Consider the following 18836-nt stretch of genomic DNA (forward strand, 5'->3'; position numbering starts at 1 on the left):
CTCAATGTCCTTTAGTTAATCACACCGACAGGCCCCTCTCGCCATGCAAGGCAGCAGATCCCTGGAATTAGGACCCGAACATCTGTGGGGCCATTTCCCAGTATATACAGAGGCCCAGGCAGCTCCCTCTTCCCCCCTTCCCTCCGCACCCCAGGCAGGGGCGTGAGGGGCGGGGGACAGACCTGCCTGGGTGGGTCTGGCCGGGGTACCAGGAGGGGACCGTTGACAAGCAGCTCACAGATGATGGTGCTCTCTGCCTGGGTATGTCCCAGGAAGGCTGCCTGGAGGAGGACACGCAGGGAGATGACAGTGGCCCTGAGTCCGGGGCCACTGGGCCAGGAGGTGGTGGCTGAGGGTCAGGGCAGGGCTGCCCCTCCCTCCGCTACCAGCTTCTCCACCCTCCCAGCCAGGAGCCCGAGGCCTGTCTCTCCTCCTATAAAATGGGGCTGAGGACAGAACCGGGCACTGTGGGCACCCGTCTGCTGATTGCTACCTCGATGCCCGCCCACCCACCGACCAGGAAACAGGAGCTGCTGACACCAACCTGCGGCGGGATCAAGGGGCCTCCCGGCCAGGTGCCTGCCTGACAGCCTCTGTGGCCGCCTGGGGCTGTGCCCACCCAGCCTCCCTCTGCCTCCCCCCCTCCCAGGCTCGCTCCTCCTCCCCGGTCCTCTGAACTTTGCTGCTCTCTTTCTATAAAATGGCCGCAGTAAATGCTCTACCTGCAAGGGAAACTTTTTCCTTAGGCTTTATTTTAACACAAAACAAATAGGAAAAACACATCCAAGTGGAAATGAGAGAGTTCACTGGACCTTTTAAAAGAGAAAGCTGCACTCAGGGTCAGTTCAAACCAGAACCACGGGGAGATGCGCTGTTGGTGGTGACAGAGTCACAGCAGCGCTGCCGGCGGAGTCTCTGGGGGCCCACGGGCTGCGCGGCGGCGGGGCGAGGCCATCAGGCAGGACGGCGGCCACAGCCCCACGGCTCCTGTTCCGTGTGGAGAATTAAAGGAAGCAGCAGGCCGGTCGTCTCACAAGGAACTTTTTTTTGTTGAAGAAAACTTGCAAACGTTGAAAGTAAGTGTGAGGCGGTCACTAAAGTCACACAGGGAGGTCGGTGGGGAAACATCTGTGCCCTCGGACCTGGTTTCCCGGACGGCCGCAGGATCACCGGCCCAGGAACACCGGCCCAGGAACACCAGCCGTGCGCGCGCTCACAGGAGGAGGGAGCTGCGCTCAGTAGAGGCTGGTCTTCTTCATGATGCGCAGGAACTCCTGCTCGTTCACCTCGCCGTCTCCGTCGCGGTCGGCCTCGTCGATCATCTCCTGCAGCTCCTCGTCTGTCAGGTTCTCGCCCAGCTCCTTGGCCACGCGCTTGAGGTTGCTGAAGGAGATGGTGCCGGTCTCGTCGTCGTCGAACAGCTTGAAGGCCTTCAGGATCTCTTCCTTGGTGTCCTTCTCGCACATCTTCTGCGTCATCACCGTCAGGAAGTCGTTGAAGTTCATCTTCCCTGTGCCCTCCTTGTCGATGTCGCCGATCATCTTCTTGATCTCCTCCTTCTTGGGCTCAAAGCCCAGCGCCCGCATGGCCACCTTCAGCTCCTTGACGTCGATGGTGCCGGTCGCGTCCGTGTCGAAGAGGTCGAAGGCCTGCCGGATCTCCTGGATCTGCTCCTTGGTCAGCTCCGGCTTGGGGCTCGCCCTTTTGCGCTGGGAGGACGATGCCATGTCTGCCTTCTTCAGGCCCTGGAGGCTCAGGCCCAGCGAGGAGGCTGGCGTCTCTTCAGGCCCTGGGAGGAAGACAAGGAAGGAGGGTGTGCTGAGGCTGAGAACCCTGCGGGGAAGACTGGGGGGTGGCCTAGACCTGGGAGGGCTCAGCCCCTTAAGAGGCAGGGAGCTCTGTGACCCACAGGTACTTGCTGAGCACCCGCTGCGTGCCCAGGGTGCACGGGGATGGGGGGGCACCCAGGTCTGAGAAGGGAACCCCCAGAGGTGGGTGATGCCCAGGGGACTCAGCAGAGGCCATCCTCGTGGCCACGTGGCCTCCCCGCCAGGGTCCTGGGATCCCCCTAGCTCAGCACACCAGGGTCCTGGGTCCTCCTTCAGCTCTCCCCTCCCCTTTCTCCTCCGAGGGAGTGGCAGTGTCCAGGTTGACGGATGGGGAAACTGAGGCTGGCGGGCTGGCCAGGCCTGGGACTGGAGAGCATCCTACAAAAGCGCCTCCTCTCGCCCGCCCTGGCCAGGGCCGGGAATGCCGTTTCTGAGAGAACATCTTCCCCGTACGCCAAGGTGCCAAGGTTGTGGGTTCAATCCCTGGTCAGGGTACAGAGAAGACTCAACCGCCCTAGCTGGTATGGCTCAGTGAATAGAGCTTTGGCTGGTGAACTGAAGGGTCCCTGGTTTGATTCCGGTCAAGGGCACATGCCTGGGTTGCCTGCTCGATCCCCAGTAGGGGGTGTGCAGGAGGCAGCCAATCCATGATTCTCTCTCATCGTGGATATTTCCATCTTTCTCTCCCTCTCCCTTCCTCTCTGAAATCAAGAAATATATATATATATTTTTAAAAAGACTCAACCAATGGGAGAAATCAAACAAAGGACTTATATGCATGCCTATGAGCCTAATCAATGACACAGACAACAGGGGGGTAAGGGCATGTATGGGGGTAATTTTGGGGAGTAATTGAGGAATAAGGACACATATATAACACCTTAATCAATGAAGAAATTTAGAGAAAACCTCAACCAATGAAAGCAAATAAAGATGGACAAATCCGTGTGTGTGTGCCTCTAACAACCTATAAATAAAAAAATTAAGACCAGCTGGAGTAGCTCAGTGGTTGAACTTTGACCTATGAACGGAGAGGTCACGGTTGGATTCCGGTCGGGGCACAAGATCCCCGGTAGGGGGCAGCCGATCCGTGATTCTCCCTCATCACTGATGTCGCGCGCTCTCCCCCTCTCCCTTCCTCTCTGAAATCGATTCACATATATTTTTAAAAGTTAAAAAAACAAACAAAAACACACGTCCCCTCAACTCCACGCCCGGGTCGGACCTGGGCCCGGGATACCCGCTCCCTCCTCCCTCCCGCCCGCTTCAGACCCGCCGCCGCGGTTCTCTCCGCCTCAGCTCCCCCGCCTCGCCCGCCCCCCGCGACCGGCCAGGCCTCGGCGTACAGGTGGCGGTGGGGCCGCTCCGCTCTCTCGCCTTCCCCGCTCCCGTGTCCCGGCGCCGTCGGCCGCGCAGCAACCTGCTCCTCCGCCCCGAGTGGCTCCGGGAGAACCGCCGAGCCCCGAGAGCCCCTCGCCCGGAAACGCCCCTTTCTCGGGCCGTTGTCCGTTGCAACGTCTAGGACGCGCCGCGAGGCACGATGGGAAATGGAGTTGCGGTGTGTGTGTCCAGCGGAAGCAGGGAGCGCGCTCCCCTGTCGCCGTGGCAACCAGCAAGCGGCGCCGCGTGGGGCGCTGGGAAATGTAGTGCGAGCGTGAGGCGTCCGCGGCTCGGATGGGGCGGGACTTCCGGCGCTGACCGGCCCGCTCTGTGGGCTCCCGGGGGCTGATCCGTGCGGTATCCCGGTGACCTCCCTCCAGAGCCGGCCCCCCGCCCTCGGCACCGCGCGCCCCGCGGATGCCGAGCTTCGCAGGTGCCTCGGCGGCCGGAGGCCACTGCGCCCGCAGGTTCTGATGTCGGAGGAGGCGCAGGTGAGTGGGAGGGGGTCCGGTTCCGAGGAGGCGGGAGGGTGGCTGCCGTCCGCGGGGTCGCCCTGGCCGTGGAGCGGGGGCGGGGGGGCTGGCCTGGCGCCGCAGAGAGAAGGGGGGGCTCTACGAGGTGACCCCTGCGACCCGGCGGGGGGTGCCTGGGTGGCAGGAGACGGGGTGTGGCTGGTGCCCCATCGAAGATGGCTATCCTCAAATCTCATCACGGCTATTACAAAAACCTCCTATAGCTTGTGCTACGGAAATCCCGCCTCCTCCTTGGAAACCCCGCCTTGGAAACCCATCTCAGAGCCTGATTGGCTCCAGGCTCGCCACCAACAACAACTCCTTTATTTTTGAGCCAATCACGGTGACGCTTGGTCGTTGCCTAGGTGAAGGGGAAGCACGCCCTGCCGTCGCTGCTCACCAGACCTTGCTACATAGCCTGAAGCCGCATGCTCTGCGTCCTTACCAGAGCTGGCCAATGAGAAATCAGGAGGGGGCGTTTCTGGGCATTCGCTGACCAATGATCGTGCATGGATGGGATCTAAACGTATAGGCGCAGGCAACTATGGAAATCCCGCCCCCTACTTGAAACCCCCCCCCGCCTCGGAGCCTGATTGGCTCCAGACTCTCCTCTAACAACTCTTTTTTTTTTGAGCCAATCACGGCGCCGCTTTGTCGTTTCCTAGGTGATCAGGAAGCACGCTCCGGCGTTGCTGCTTAATAGACAAACTACAAAGCTTGAAAGGCGCTCACTCCACGTCCATACCAGACCTGGCCAATGAGAGATCAGGAGGGGGCGTTTCTGGGCGTTCTCTGGCCAATGATCGTGCAGGGATGGGGGCGGGGCTTCCCAAGTTGGATTGTTTCTTCAGTGACTGGTCCTTTGGTTCACACCGGGCTGAGGGCCTCGCCCAGGGAGCTCCCAGCGCCCGAAGAGAGGGGGGCTGGAAAGGCACGAGAAACTGGAGGTCCCGTCGCTGTCCTGGACATCCATGACCTAAGCGAAGTTCAGGCTCCACCAGCCCGGATTCCTCGGGGCCCTCGGGGTGGTGTCGGCTTTGCTGAACCCGAGACGGAGGCTCTGGGGTCAGGACCCAGTCGGTGTCCCGACTGCAGGCGGCGGTGAGGACGGGTCTCCTGTTCCCACCCGGCTGGACTCCCAGCCCCCGGGTCCCAAGCGCCCTCCTGAGCCCCAGTCCTCGGCGTTTAGGACGGTCCAGGGGGTAAGATGCGGAGGGTGAACGGGCAGGTGAGACCCACCTGGGGGCATTCGGGAAGTTCCGTTGGTGCCTGTAACCAGACAACCAAGGGGTCGGGGCTGCCTGTCCCTGGAGCTGCCCATCATTATGGAATGATTGACAGCCTCTTGGTTGAAATATTCTAGTCACCTGCTCTTTTTTTTTAATTTAATATATCATTGATTTTTTGCAGAAAGGATAGAGAGCTAGAAACATCGATAAGAGAGAAACATCGATCAGCTGCCTCCTGCACACTTCCTACTGGGGACGTGCCCGCAATCAAGGTACATGCCCTTGACCAGAATCGAACCTGGGACTCTTTTGAGTCCGCAGGCCAACGCTCCATCCACTGAGCCACACCTGCCAGGGCGGCACCTGCTCTTTACAAGGCGATGGACGCCCTCTGTGAACCTCCCCCTCACCCACCCCAACTCCACTCACATATGATTCAACCCTGTGTGCTTCATTCCTGTTGAAGGGTTAGATCTGTAATCTGCAATGATTATTCTGTGCCCACTTCCCCCATGCCTGTCATGCCTAATTCCCCAGCAATCCTCGTTGTCCTTCTACCCCATAAAAGCGGCTGCGGTATGGAGGGGCACAGAGCAGATGTTTGTGAATGGCCTGTTGCTCTCCTGTACTACCTGCAGGAATAAATGCTCCTATTGGTTACCCCCTGTGTCTCCTTTATTGGCTGAAGTAATGACTGGCAGTGTGCACCCATTGGTTCACCTCCACAGTCATACCTGTAGCTCAGAGGTGATATAAGCAACCTGCCTTCTGTCCTCACCGTCTGGGCGGGGCAGCTTTCCTCCTTTTTTCCCACTGATTTTCAGAGATCATAGAAGGGAGAGAGAAGGTGAGGGAGAGAGAAACATGGATGTATAGGTTAGTGTCCTCCTGTATCTGCCCTAGCTGGAAAGGTGATCTAACCTACAGCCTTAGGAGGTGCCCTTGGAATTGAACTCTGGACCTTTTGTTGTGCAGACTGACACTAACCACTGAGCTTGATTCTCAGTGGGTGCATGTACAGGAGGATTTGGGGGGGGGGCATTTTATTTTATTTTACTTTATTTTTTAAAAATACATTTTTACTGATTTCAGAGAGGAAGGGAGAGGGAGAGAGCGATAGAAATATCAGTGATGAGAGACAATCATTGATCAGCTGCCTCCTACATGCCCCACACTGAGGATCAAGGCCTCAATCTGGACATGTGCCCTGACTGGGAATGGAACTGTGACCTCCATGCTCATAGATTGACGCTCAACCATCGAGCCATGCTGGCTGGGCTTATTTTATTTTTAAGATATATTTTCACTGATTTCAGAGAGGAAGGTAGAGGGAGAGAGAAACATCAGTGATGAGAATCATTGATTGGCTCCTCCTGCACGCCACCTTCTGGGCATTGAGCCCACAACCTGAGCTTGTGCCCTGACCCGGGAACCTGGAACGGAACCTTGACCTGGTGTTTCCTAGGTGGACACTCAACCACTGATGCACACCAGCCAGGCAGAGCTTAGGATCTATTCTCTTTGGCTGTGAATCGCTCGGCCTTGTTTAACTGTCCAGTTTCCCCATTCCACGGGATTTTCCCGTTTCTTACTAACCCGCCTCTTCTAGAGCCTCCCAGCCAGGAGCCCCACCCAGGAGGGAGCCATGGGAAGCAGTTCCCCCACCCCCCCAGGCCCCCGCTCCACTTCCCAGCATACCACGCGGTGACGCTTGGCCGTTGCCACGGATACCGTGGGTGGCAAGCACTTGGAACTACACTTCCCAGAAGGCTCTGCGCGCAAGCGCCTCCCGTATTGGGCCAATGAACGCGGGCCGGGGATGTACTTCCGGCCTCCGGGGCTGGACTTCCGGCCTCCGAGACTGTCACTGGGCTCGGGGCCGCTGGGCCGCCCCCGGTGTTGGGGGCTGGAGCGCGGCCGGTCGGCCGGTCCCCGGAGGCTCTGGAGGCCGGAGGCGGGGGCGGGCGAAGGGGTGGCGCCGGCCCGCTCCGCGCGCGCCACGGGCCGCAGCGCCCGGCCACGCCTCCGCCCCCCAGCCTCGGTTCCTAGGGTGCAGCGTGGTCAGCCCCCAGGGGCCTCGGGGCGGCGCCCGGCCCACGTGCTCTCCGGCCTCCGAGGCGCCGCAGAGACGCCCAGGGAGCCTGAGGCCGGGAGCGGGGGTCCGGGTGGGCCGCCGCCCGCGCCGGCTCCGATGGCCGCGGCGACGCCGGTGAGTAGGGGGAGCCCCTCCTCCTCGGCCGGGACACCCCTCCCCCCGCCCCAACTAGAAGGGTCTCCCCCTCTCCGATGCGCCCCGGACCCTGTTCCAGACCTGGGGCCCGCGCGGGCGGGGTCCCCACCCCTGGCAGCCGAGGAGGAGGGGACGCGGGGACACCCCTGGAGAAAGCTGGGGTGGGAGGCAACCCCGTACTTCTGGCCAGAGCTTCCCAACATGGAGCTCCTGGGGGAGGGAAGACAATGTGTGAGGCCGGGAGCGGGCTATCTCCAGGGTTTTGGACATGCTTTATGTTGGGAATTTTATATGTCTGTACATACGGAGTGGCCAGATGATGATGATCTCTGAACGCATAATAATCGGGCCACGCAGTGTGTATCCTATAGAATAAAACGAAAATATGCAAATGGTCCCCTGGACCAGGAGTTCGACCAGCGGGCCAGGGAGCCAACTGCCCATGTCCAGGCTGGCCGGACCCCACCCATGCACGAATTCATGCACCGGACCTCTAATGTATATTTTCACACAGAGTGGCCAGGTTATTATGCGTTCAGAGATCACAATAATCTGGACACTCAGTGTCTATATATGTATATATATACATACGTACATATATTGATTTCAGGGAGGAAGGGAGAGAGACAAAAACATCAATGATGAGGGAGAATCATGGATCAGCTGCCTCCTGCAGACCCCACACTGGGGAGCCAGCCAGCAACCTGGGCCTGTGGCTCGAGAGCCGCAGTTTGCCAACCACGGTCCTGGTTTATAGGTCAACCCCTGAGCCGCGCTGCCTGGGCTGAGTTAGGTGGTTTAACCTATCTCATCATTCCCCCTGGGAGGGTAGTTTCGGGGTGGGAGGGGTAGGGGGGGCGGTGTGCAGGGGGCAGGTGATGATGCCCGTGGACCGACCGAAGAGGGAAAATTGGTTGCATTCCCGACACAGAGGCCCATTATCCGTTCGAGGCAAGTGGGGGTGAGAGGGGCGGTCCTGGGGGACGGACGATCACAGGTTTCTTAGTCTGAGCACTGGAAGAATGGAGCTGCCGGAGACTAAACCCGGGATCTGAAGGGAAATGAGGCTTCAGGGGGCCATGAGCAGGGGATGCCCCACCGCGGAGCAGAGTCCCGGTGTCCGGAGCCTGGCAGGGCCTGGGAGTCCCAGGGGAGGGGACTTCACCACTTCCCAGAGCCGGGCAGTCAGCGCTCCAAGGAGAGGAAGAGGGGCCCGCAGGCCCACGGCTCTCAGGAAGTCTGGCCGGTGGCAGCCCAGTGGGAGGACTTGGCCCCACCACCGTGGCTCAGGGGCTGAGCATCAACCTATGACCCAGGAGGTCACGGTTTGATTCCCGTCAGGGCACAGGCCTGGGTTGTGGGCTCCATCCCCAGTGTGGCCTGTACAGGAGGCAGTCGATCAATAATTCTCATCAATGATGTTTCTCTCTTTCTTCCTCTCCGAAATCAATAAAAAAAAATTTTAAGAAAAGAAGAGATGTGGCTAAGAGGGGAGGAACTGGCTCCTGTTGGCCCAGCCAGAGGGGACCCTCCGGGCCTCTCCTGTGGAGACTGGGGGCGGGGTGTGTGTGTGTGTCAGCCAGTCCTTCGGGCCGGGAATTGGAGTGAGGCCGTGTGGTGGGACAACTGGAGTCCTAGCCTTGCTGATGGCGAGAGCCGTGGGAGCACACACCTGGGGAGGCTCAGCTGGAGCAACAGCTGTGGACGGCCTGGCACTGCCCGCGGGGCGGCGGCCAGTGGGAGGCCTGGAGGGGCCAGCGGGCCAGCGCTTGGGCATCCGAGGGGGACCAGGGGTAGGGAACGTCCAGCCCTCGGGCCATACAAAGCCCCTGAAACCATTGGATCTGGCCCCACCAAGGCACGAGGGGTGAGTTAATGAAATGTCTGACCCATACAGCAGGCTGCTTTTTAAGTCAGTAATTCCATATGGCCTGCGAAGGACATTATACACACCCTAATGGGCCTTGGCAGAAAAAAGGTCCCCCATCTCCTCCCCCCGCCCCACCCAGACAGAGAGGCCCAACAGGTGAGGGAGGCTGCAGCTGCAGAGCCGAGGAGGGTGGGGGAAGTGGGGCCCACACAGGTGAGGGAGCTGCAGAGCCCTGGGTGGGGGTGGAGGGAGTGAATGTCTGAGGGACCTGGGGGGAGCGGCCATTGGGACAGGGAGTGGGGGTCACGTGGCCATAACGTAGGCCATGGCCCCCACTGTCTCAGGCGATGGCCTTCGAGGACGTGGCCGTGTACTTCTCCCGGGAGGAGTGGGGGCTCTTGGACGCGGCGCAGCGGGCCCTGTACCGCCAGGTGATGCTGGAGAACTTCGCCCTCGTGGCCTCGCTGGGTAAGGCCCTGGGTTCCCCCTAAGCCCCCCGTCCAGAAAGCTCACTGTCAGGCTGGTCCACCAGCACGAATCCTCGGACCTCCTGGGGCCTCCCCCGCCCCCGCCCCCAGGCCCGGCATCCCTTCAGGCCGAGGCACCTCAGGGCCTGGGCTCGGTGGGGCTGCGCACACACTTCTCCCCATGGGAGCCCTGCCCCGGACAGCCCTCCTGTAGGTCAGCCGGCTGTCATGAGCTGCCGCTGGCCCCTCACCAGCTCACCTGCCCCTGCAGGACTGTCTGCCTCCCGCCCTCGGATGGTCCTGCAGCTGGAGCGCGGGGAGGAGCCCTGGGTGCTCGGTGGGCTGGATGTGGCCCTGGCCAGGGACGCCCAGAGGCGGCCCAGCCCTGGTGAGTGGGGCCTCCGGGGGCCAGGGCGGGGTGTCCCTCTTACCCACACTCTGCTGCCTCCCTCCTGCCTCCCTCCTGTTCTCCTTCCACCCTGAGCCTCTCCTGCAGCCTCCGGCCTTGGCTGCCCTCCAGGGGGAGCGCCGAGGGCACCTGGGCCGTGGTGAGACCTCAGGATCCCAGCTCAGCCAGCATGCTGGCCTCAAACCCTCCTGTCTCACCTCGCCGCCTCCTCTGTGCGCCCTTCACTCAAGTCCATTCTCACGGCCAGGGCTTCCTGAGCATTTGCAGTGATCAGCCTGTTCCCCGGGCACCAGGGACTCAGCTTTGGCCGGGCCGCAGGCCGCCAGGGGGAGGGGCCCAGGCCGGCTGGGGAGGCCCTAGGCCGGGAGCTGCAGACCGGAAGGCTGTGATCGCCTCTGCAGCTTTCGCACCCAGACCTTGGGCCCCCTTGCCCGCCCACCCACTCACCCACCCACCCTGGTCCCCCTCTCCTGGTCAGGGTGACTCAGGCACCCGCTGTTTCCGGTCCTGCAGGTTCCCAGCATCCCGCAGAGGACAGAGCTGTTTCTGGCGAAGCAGCGTGGATCTTCCCGGAAAGGCCCCCCCTGCCACCCACCGTGGTCCCCCGCACCCCTGCTGCCTCTGAGCCCGGAGAACGCCTGGAGGGGCGTCGGGGCAGCGCCTCTTCCGGGGAGAGGAAACCCTCGGGGGTCTCCGTGATCTACTGGGAACGGCTCCTGCTGGGCCCAGGCAGTGGGGAGGCCTGCGTGAGCCTGCGGCTGACCCCCCAGCTGCGGGCGCCGGCGTGCAGCACACCCACAGGGGACCTCGCCGGGCCGGGCGCGCAGCCGCAGCAGCAGCCACCACCGGGGCGGGGGCATCCCGGGAGGACCTTCCAGGGCGTCCCAGGACTCCTCGAGGCCGGTCCCCCTGCTGCGGGGGAGCTGGGCCCGGGGGCCGCGTGGGACGAGCCCCAGAAGCTCCTGTCCCGCCGGGAGCCCCCACCCTGGGCGGAGCTGGGCCCCGGCCCCGGCCTCCCGCCCGCGGAGAAGACGTTCGAGTGCCGGGCCTGCAGCAAGGTCTTCGTCAAGAGCTCGGACCTGCTCAAGCACCGGCGCACGCACACGGGCGAGCGGCCCTTCGCCTGCGCGCAGTGCGGCCGCGCCTTCAGCCAGACCTCGCACCTGACGCAGCACCAGCGCATCCACAGCGGCGAGACGCCCTACGCCTGCGCCGCCTGCGGCCAGGCCTTCCGCCACAGCTCCTCGCTGGTGCGGCACCAGCGCATCCACACGGCCGAGAAGGCCTTCCGCTGCGGCGAGTGCGGCAAGGCCTTCAGCCACGGCTCCAACCTCAGCCAGCACCGCAAGATCCACGCGGGCGGCCGGCCCTACGCCTGCGCGCGCTGCGGCCGCCGCTTCTGCCGCAACGCGCACCTGGCGCAGCACGAGCGCACGCACACGGGCGAGAAGCCGTTCGCCTGCGCGCTGTGCGGCGCCGCCTTCAGCCAGGGCTCCTCGCTCTTCAAGCACCAGCGCGTGCACACGGGCGAGCGGCCCTTCGCGTGCGCGCAGTGCGGCCGCGCCTTCAGCCACAGCTCCAACCTCACGCAGCACCAGCTGCTGCACACGGGCGAGCGGCCCTTCCGCTGCGCCGACTGCGGCAAGGCCTTCGCCAAGGGCGCCGTGCTGCTCAGCCACCGGCGCATCCACACGGGCGAGAAGCCCTTCGCCTGCGCGCAGTGCGGCCGCGCCTTCCGCGAGCGCCCGGCCCTGTTCCACCACCAGCGCATCCACACCGGGGAGCGGCCGCCGCCGCGGAGGAGGCGCGGGGCCCCGCCCGCCGCAGGCCCGGCCGCGGGGCCCGCGTCCGCGCAGGCGGAGGCCTGAGGTCCAGCCCCGCCCTCCCGCGGCCAGCGGGCTGGTCCCTGGGGAGAGGCCTGTGCGCGCACCCGGGTTCCATCCGCCGCGGTGACTGACGCCTCCCCCATTCCCGGGACCCCGCTGCAGAAAAGTCCGGGACGGACAGAACCAGGAGGCGGGTCCTTGGGTGGGGCCAGGGCGTGGCAGTCAGAACCAGGGCCCGGCCGGTGGTGGTGCCCTGGTCACATGTTGTGCCTGGACCCCCCCCGCCCCCCCCGGGGAGGTGGGGGTGCTGCGATGGGGGCGGAGGCGGCCCAGATGAATCTGTAATGTCACACACACCCGGCTGGCTGGTCCCTGATCTTCGGATAGTCCCTGGTGTCTGTGCATCCGCGGCTTCCTGGGGTGGCGTGGTGGACCAGGGGGCGTGTGGGGCTTCGCAGGAAAGGAGGGAAAGCCGAATTCTGGCTGCAAAAGGACAATTTGCAGGCGAACATGCCAGCGCCCGCCCCTGTTCTGACTGCTGCCAGGTTCCTCCTAGCAGCCCTGGGTGGGGGTCATGTTTGTGTCACTGTGGGTGGCAGATGGCTTTGGTGTCTTGGATGTGATGGGACAGGAGCACCCACGCGGTCACCTGTGGTCCCTGCCTCAACTCCTACAGTAAAGCTGCTGAGGCAGCTCCCAGCCGTCCACCCTGCTCCTCCCCCGTCTCCAGCTGCCCCGTCTCCAGCTGCCCCGGTGTCCCGCCCCTCATGGACCACAGATGAAGCTCCACCTGTGGCTTCTCACAGGGAACCAGGTGGAACCAGGGCCCTGCAGCTCCGTGGGGACCGCACGCCCAGGTGCAGGTCTGCAGGCTGTCACCACCCACGTGGTCTGTCAGGAGCCTCCGGACCGGCGGGGAGGGAGGCTGAATTTGTGCAAGCACTTACCGTCTGTGTCTGATCCAAGTATAACGGCTCCCCTTTACCCTCAGTAAAAGGACAATGAACTTTCCTGGTTGTGAGGCTGAAGGTCGACATGGGCCTGGTGTCTGGGCCCCACCCCGCCTGCCTGCCTCAGTGTCCCCACCACGTGGGGGTGTCGCACCGAGGGGGGACCTCAGAAAGCACCACACACGGGCAGGGACCCTGCCACACGCGCAGCCCCGCCCTGTCTCCTCCTGTCAGGGCGGTGGGGGCATAAAGGCTCCTGGAACCTTGACTTGGGTAACGGGACAGGCCAGCGCTGAGGCCGGATGTGGGTCTGCAGCAGGGCAGACGGGAGGATGGAGGAGCAGGGCCGGGGAGCCACCACTGTCTCCCTCTCAGACCTTCACCTGTGGGTCAGCCACATGCAGGGAGCCGGTCAGGCTTCCATCTGCCCTCAGCCAGCCGACTAGAGCCTGGGACAGGGAGGAGGTGTGTGGGCTGCCTGGATGCCGGGCCTGGCTCAGCTGTGCACAGCTCACACCCCCTCTCTGTGCTGTAGTTTCCTCGGGTCATGGGGTGTGTCCCCCGCCGCGCTAGCTTTAAGACAAAGCTTAATGCCCATAGCAAGGGCAATTCTGCACCTAAGTGGGAACGGTGAGAGTCGTTTCTGGGAAATCCCCACTCCCTGAGGAAGGACCTAAGCCCCAAAAAACAGCGCCCTCTAATGACGCTGCTGGGAAGAGCTGACAAGCCCAGCCACGAGCACACACAGAGGCCCCGCCCCCCCCCCCCCCCCCCCCCCCGTCCGTGATGCAGCCACAGCCCTTTATCTCCAGCTGGCGGCCCGGGTTCCTCGGCATCAGATGGAGCCAGACAGACAGGGAGATGCGTTTTAGGGTGGAACAGGTCGTGTTTCGGCCAGTTGTGTGGAAGCACACCTGCCCTCACCCCAGTCAGATCTTAAAAACGATGGCACTGCCTACCGAGATAACCTGAAAATAAAGGTCAGCTGACTGGCTCTGGCCCCTCAAGAAAGAAAGAGGTTGAGCACGTCCCATATCCTGGATAAAAGCCCCCTCCTTCACCGTGCAGTACAGGCCTGCTGTCTGAAGATGTCCGGCTCCGTATGTGAATAATGGGGCCCTTTCCTCCTCGGTAAACGGGTGCCCACCGGGGCACTGCGCCCAGCGGAGGTCGAGTGAGGGACCAGCACCCTCCTCGCTGGAGAAAGCCCACGGGTCACAAGGGCCGTCCTCGCCGGACCCCGCTTCCTTGTGGGACCACCCGGAGCCGTCTCTACCGAACTGGTCCACGACCCGGGCCTCCGTGCAGGGCGCCACTGTCGCCTTAGAAACTGCTGCGGGCGCGCATGCGCTGGAACGTCGTTACCAAGGCGACCACTCGGCGTCCAGAAACAAGCCTCTAGCAGCGCGCTGGGGGTGGGGCCTGAGCAGAGGGCCAGCTCTGATTGGCCAAAAGGGCAGATTTCTCACCTCGCTTACCAATAGGACCCCGGTCCGTTTTGCACATGCGCGGGGTTTTAACGGCCCATCCCGGCAGTTGGTGAGTCCTAAGACCCGGATGCAAAAAGGACGGCCGCCAGCGAGGAAAGGGAGTTCGCAAAATGAGCTTCTCTGCAGATTCCTCTCTCCGAGGACAAAAGCACTTCTCAGGCGCGAGAGACCTCTGACCATGAGCCTCCGCGCCCGTCCTCGTTTACTGAGGCTCATGGGAAACGTAGTCCGTGGGAGGGGCGGTGCCTTCGGAGCAGGGCCCTGATTGGCCGCAGCTACGTCACCAGGGCAACGAACGGAGGGCGTGGCGTCGCGGTGCCGTGGACCGGAAGCGGTCTCCGGCGCCGGCGCGGTGGCGGAGGAGAGCGCGGTTGTGCTGGGCCGGGCCGGGCGCCGTTTCTCCACCTCCCGGGACCCAGCCCCTCCTCCCTGCGCGCCCCGGGCCGAGCCGCTCCTTCCCGGGGCTTCGTGCTGCCTCCTCCGGAAAGGCTCCCTCCCTCCTCCCACTTTGGGGAGACGAACCCCGAGGCTGGTCGCCCGGGTCGGACAGCCCCGGCTCGGGGTTCCGGCCACCTGCTCGGTCCGGCCTGGGCGCGCCCTCCGCAGCGCGCTTAGGTCGGCGAGCACGGAGCCCCCCACGTCCAGCCTCGACCCTGGGCGCAGCCGCGGGCCCCCCGGTCGCCAGCCCCTCGGGGCTCCCACTGCAGCCCCCGTGTCCCGCCCTCGGCCCCCGCCCCGCCCCGCCCCGCTCCTCGCGGCTCCGCAGCCTGACCTGGACCCGACCTCTCCATCGCGCCTTGTGCCCTCGGGGGGCTCCCTGACCCCACCTTCCCTGCACGTCCCCCTCGGTGGCTCCAAGGCTCCCGACACCACCATGCCGTCCTCCCTGGGCCCCCCGCGCCTGCCCCCCGGGAGCCCCGCCGCCGCCCCGGAGGACCCCGAGGCGGCGCGCCTGCGCTTCCGGGGGTTCCGCTTTGAGGAGGCGGCGGGTCTCCCCGAGGCCCTGGCCCGGCTCCGAGAGCTGTGCCGCCGGTGGCTGCGGCCTGAGGCGCACTCCAAGGAGCAGATGCTGGAGCTGCTGGTGCTGGAGCAGTTCCTGGGCGCGCTGCCCCCCGAGATCCAGGCCTGGGTGCAGGGCCAGAGGCCAGGCAGCCCCCAGGAGGCCGCCGCGCTGGTGGAGAGCCTGCGGCAGGACCCCGGGCAGCTGCTGGGCTGGGTGAGTGTGGCCGTGGCTTCGTGGGGAGATAGTGGGGACTAGGGGGCCCCCCCGTGACTGCCGCTCCCCCTCAGATCGCAGCCCGCGTCCTGAAGCCAGCGGTGCTCCCGGCGGCGCAGGAGGCAGAGGACTCACCGGAGAGAGTCCCGCCCCTCGGGGCAGCCGCGGGCGAGCGGCCGGAGGACGCCCCGGTGCAGACGGAGGGGTCTGCCCGGCTCAGCTGTAGCGTGAAGGAGGAGCCCGATGCTGACGGGCCGGAGACCGGTGAGAGGGGGCCCGTGGCCGGAATTCGGGCACCCAGGCTGGAGGGGGACCCCGGGGGCTGCAGAGCTGGGCCCCGGAGAGCCGGGAGGGCGCCTGTGTGCCTGGTACCTGCTGGCACCAGCTCAGGGGCGGCCCTGACCCCTTGCCTCACCTCCCAGCATCCGCCAGTCCCCCCCATCCAGTCCAGACCCAGGAGGGGCCAGTGGGACCCGGGGAACCGGACTCTGCCTCCTTCCACGCCCCCGGGGTGCAGGTGAGCACCCCACGTTTTCCAGGGACTCCAGGGGTTAGGAGGGCGTGGCGGGGGGGGACACATCGCCCCGCCCTTGCCACCCCTCCCCCACCTGTATCACTGCTCCCCGCTGTGCGGCTGCCCCTCTGTCTGGCCGCCCACACGGGGTTGCCCTGGCCCCGCACAGCTGTCCCCAGGAGGGTCTCCCGGAGAGGCGTCTGGAGCCCCGGAGTCCCTGGTCTGCTGGGGACACACTGCCCCCGCCCCCAGCCCAGGGCCCTGAGCTCAGTCCGCTGGCCAGACGTGGGGTGGGCCGCCCCCTCCCTGCCGGCCGCCCCGGCCCTCACACCCCGTCTCCGAGTCCTCTGAGGCTGGGGTGGGGCTGGGGTCGCCTTGGCAGGAAGAGTGGGGGCTGCTGGACCCGTCGCAGAAGGAGCTGTACTGGGACGTGCTGCTGGAGAAGTACGGCTCCGAGGTCTCCCAGGGTGAGGACCGCACCCCCACCCCGCCAGCTGCCTGCACCCTGCCCCCCTGCATCCCCCCACCCCCCACTGCCTGCACCCTGTCCCCCTGCTGCCTGCACCCTGTCCCCCTGCACCCCCTACCCCCCGCTGCCTGCACCCTGTCACCCTGCGCCCCCCTCCCCCAGCTGCCTGCATCCTGCCCCCCTGCCCTCCCTAGCTGCCTGCACCCTGCACCATCCCCCGCTGCCTGCACCCTGCCCCCCTAACCCCCCCCCTCACCCCGCTGCCTGCAACCTGCGCCCCGCCTTCTCCCTCCCTCCCGAGGGGCGCCCAGGCCCCACCCCGTCCCTCGGACGCCTGACCCGCCCCCCGGACCCACCAGGGTTGCCGCCGCCCCTCCCGGACGCGCGGCCGAAGCTGGAGCTGGAGCCGGGGTCGCCGAGCGCGGGCGTCAAGGACGCGGGTGAGTGCAGCCCCCACCGCGGTGCGAGCTCTGGTCCCGGCGGGTGGCGGTTTGGGTGGCGCCCGCGCCGGGGGCCGCGGGGCGGGGAACCGACGTCCGGGCGCCCGTCCCTCCCTCCCCAGGAGCCGAGCGCCGGGGCCCGCGCTTCACCTGCGCGCAGTGCGGCCGCGGCTTCGGCTGGAAGTCCGTGTTCGCCATCCACCACCGCGCGCACCGGGCCCCGCCGTCCGCCGCGCCGCCGCCGGGGCCCCGGGAGCCGGCCGCCCCCGCCCCCGCCCGCCCGGCGCACCCCGCCCGCGGCTACACGTGCGCCGAGTGCGGCCGCGGCTTCAGCTGGAAGTCGCAGCTGGTGATCCACCGCCAGGGCCACGGCCCCCGCCCGCGCCACGTGTGCGGGGACTGCGGCCGCGGCTTCGACTGGAAGTCCCAGCTGGTGATGCACCGCCGCGGCCACCGCCCGCGGGACCCGTGAGGCCGGGGCCTCCGCCCGGACACAGCGGCCGCCGCCGGAGGACGGGGCAGGGAGGGCGCGGGGGCGGGAACGGCCGCGTTCCCGGGAAGGTCCCCCCGGAAGCCGCCCTCCCCTCCCCGCGGGGCGCTCAGGGCCTCCGGCCCCCTCCTCCGCCTGGGACCCGGGGGCCGTGAGATGCTCAGCAACCACCTCCCGTCCCGTGCACCGCGGGGCGGGGCCCCCTGGAACTTGTAGGACCGGGACGCCGGGAGGGCAGGGCCGCTTGTGGTGGGCACGGGGAGGGCCCCCTCACGCTCCCCGCGGCTGTGGGTCTCCCATCAACTCCCTTTCCGAGTCAGGAGGTTTATGGAGCGGCCCTGGCCCCTTGCCCCTGGTCCTGTGATCGATCAGCTTCTCCTCCCGCCTGGCCGCGGGGAGTCCCGGCTCCCGGTCCCGCCTTCCTGCTGCCCGGCACCTCCCCTTGTCCCTCGGCTCCTGAGGGGACTGACTTTTTAAAACTGACTTTAGAGAAGGGAAGGAAAAGGGAATATCAACTGGCTGTCCACTCCTGTGTGCATCCGCTGGCCGGTTCCACTGTGCCCGGCGCGGGATCAGGGACACACTCCAGCCTCCGGGTCTTTTTTTCTGGGACAAGCTTATTTATTTGTTGTTTATCTCATGTTATAGAACATATTCGATCTTGTTGTTTAAGCTTTACTTTGAAAATAAGGGGCATTTTTGTGGGGGGTGCAGTTTCCAGAAAACCGGTGCACTCGACAGGAGGGGGGTGGCTTGGGCCGGGCAGGACCCGGCTGCGGCCTGGAGCTGGGGGGGGGGGGGGGGTGTGTGCCTCCGCCACCCAGTGTCTGAGGGCCTTCTGACCTGGCGCTCGCCCTGGGGCGTGGGCAAGGTCCGGCTGGAGATGGAGTGGTTTCAGGTGAGCTGGTGGGCCAGCAGGGGATGGTGGGTCCCCGTGTCCCTGGTGGGTCCAACGCCCCTCATGAACCTCAGAGGATCCCCGTGGCCCCCTTGTTCCTGGTGGATTCTGACAGCAGCTCTGACGCCCATCCCAGGAGCCTGGACGTCCGCAGGCCTCTGCCTACAACTCCCACAATGCTCCGGGCTGTGAAGGCGCTCCAGTACATCACAGAGGCCTTGACGTTCTTTGGCTTCTGCCTACAGTTCCCACAATGCCCCGGGGAACGCGTTCAGCCTTTGGAGGCCTCTGCGCTCGGGGGCTCCTTTCTCGTTGCCTCTGGTCTGCAGCACTGCAGCCCCCAGCTTCAGAGGCCTCTGCGCCCCCCGCCCCCAGCACTCGCCGCAGGGCTTCTGCGCGTGCGCTCCCCAAATTACTTCCTGCTCAACCTTCCTGCCTCAGTCGTGCCTGCACGCCGGTCAGCTCGCCCTCAGAGGCCTCCCGCATCCTGCAGAGCACACCCGCGGCCGCTCTCCTCTCCACTGTGCAGAGGCCAAGGCTGCTGGTCCCTCCCACGCCCCTGCCCTTCCCCAGGCAGGGCCACTACTGCAGGCGAGCAGAGGTTCTAGGTTGGAGGC

At 65.0% G+C, this 18836-nt stretch overlaps 3 protein-coding genes across 9 annotated transcripts; 2 read left to right on the forward strand and 1 right to left on the reverse strand.

Annotated features, from left to right (window-relative positions):
* Positions 1 to 732: 732 nt before the first annotated feature.
* On the reverse strand, positions 733 to 3938 carry LOC311633663 (centrin-2). Its single transcript, XM_084906646.1, has 2 exons — positions 3176 to 3938; positions 733 to 1789 (listed from the first exon to the last, which is right to left on the reverse strand). The coding sequence occupies exon 2, from the start codon at positions 1725 to 1727 to the stop codon at positions 1236 to 1238; it is 492 nt and encodes a 163-aa protein (XP_084762772.1). The 5' UTR covers positions 1728 to 1789; positions 3176 to 3938; the 3' UTR covers positions 733 to 1235.
* A 2060-nt stretch (positions 3939 to 5998) lies between these two features.
* ZNF324 (zinc finger protein 324) lies at positions 5999 to 12762 on the forward strand. Of its 3 annotated transcripts, none has more exons than XM_084906409.1 (3): positions 5999 to 7159; positions 9789 to 9905; positions 10440 to 12762. In XM_084906409.1, exons 2-3 carry the CDS (start codon positions 9812 to 9814, stop codon positions 11792 to 11794), a joined length of 1449 nt encoding a protein of 482 aa, XP_084762535.1. In that variant the 5' UTR covers positions 5999 to 7159; positions 9789 to 9811; the 3' UTR covers positions 11795 to 12762. The 3 variants fall into 3 exon arrangements, with proteins under 3 accessions (XP_084762535.1, XP_084762534.1, XP_084762533.1); XM_084906407.1 differs by lacking the exon at positions 5999 to 7159 and adding an exon at positions 9295 to 9518; XM_084906408.1 differs by lacking the exons at positions 5999 to 7159; positions 9789 to 9905 and adding an exon at positions 9292 to 9518.
* Positions 12763 to 14466: 1704 nt separating this feature from the next.
* On the forward strand, positions 14467 to 17999 carry ZNF446 (zinc finger protein 446). 5 transcript variants are annotated; one of them, XM_084906491.1, is made up of 6 exons: positions 14471 to 15408; positions 15483 to 15672; positions 15831 to 15925; positions 16305 to 16366; positions 16751 to 16831; positions 16954 to 17999. In XM_084906491.1, the coding sequence occupies exons 1-6, from the start codon at positions 15067 to 15069 to the stop codon at positions 17474 to 17476; spliced, it is 1293 nt and encodes a 430-aa protein (XP_084762617.1). In that variant the 5' UTR covers positions 14471 to 15066; the 3' UTR covers positions 17477 to 17999. The 5 variants fall into 5 exon arrangements, with proteins under 5 accessions (XP_084762618.1, XP_084762619.1, XP_084762617.1 ...); XM_084906494.1 differs by having other exon boundaries at positions 16305 to 16389; positions 16703 to 16831; positions 16954 to 17437; XM_084906495.1 differs by having other exon boundaries at positions 14473 to 15408; positions 16305 to 16389; positions 16954 to 17437.
* Positions 18000 to 18836: the final 837 nt, after the last annotated feature.

The sequence above is a fragment of the Pipistrellus hanaki genome (assembly GCF_964339955.1).
Source record: "Pipistrellus hanaki genome assembly, chromosome: 15".
Lineage (NCBI taxonomy): Eukaryota > Metazoa > Chordata > Mammalia > Chiroptera > Vespertilionidae > Pipistrellus > Pipistrellus hanaki.

What these genes read in the sequence shown, in the direction of transcription:
- LOC311633663 (XM_084906646.1), bottom strand. Translation starts at nt 1,727, where the DNA reads ATGGCATCGTCCTCCCAGCGCAAAAGGGCGAGCCCCAAGCCGGAGCTG.
- ZNF324 (XM_084906407.1), top strand. Translation starts at nt 9,398, where the DNA reads ATGGCCTTCGAGGACGTGGCCGTGTACTTCTCCCGGGAGGAGTGGGGG. An exon ending in CGCCCTCGTGGCCTCGCTGG is followed by an intron (nt 9,519 to 9,788) that starts GTAAGGCCCTGG and finishes CTGCCCCTGCAG; the next exon opens with GACTGTCTGCCTCCCGCCCT. An exon ending in CCAGAGGCGGCCCAGCCCTG is followed by an intron (nt 9,906 to 10,439) that starts GTGAGTGGGGCC and finishes CCGGTCCTGCAG; the next exon opens with GTTCCCAGCATCCCGCAGAG.
- ZNF446 (XM_084906491.1), top strand. Translation starts at nt 15,067, where the DNA reads ATGCCGTCCTCCCTGGGCCCCCCGCGCCTGCCCCCCGGGAGCCCCGCC. An exon ending in CCGGGCAGCTGCTGGGCTGG is followed by an intron (nt 15,409 to 15,482) that starts GTGAGTGTGGCC and finishes GCTCCCCCTCAG; the next exon opens with ATCGCAGCCCGCGTCCTGAA. An exon ending in CGCGGGCGTCAAGGACGCGG is followed by an intron (nt 16,832 to 16,953) that starts GTGAGTGCAGCC and finishes CTCCCTCCCCAG; the next exon opens with GAGCCGAGCGCCGGGGCCCG.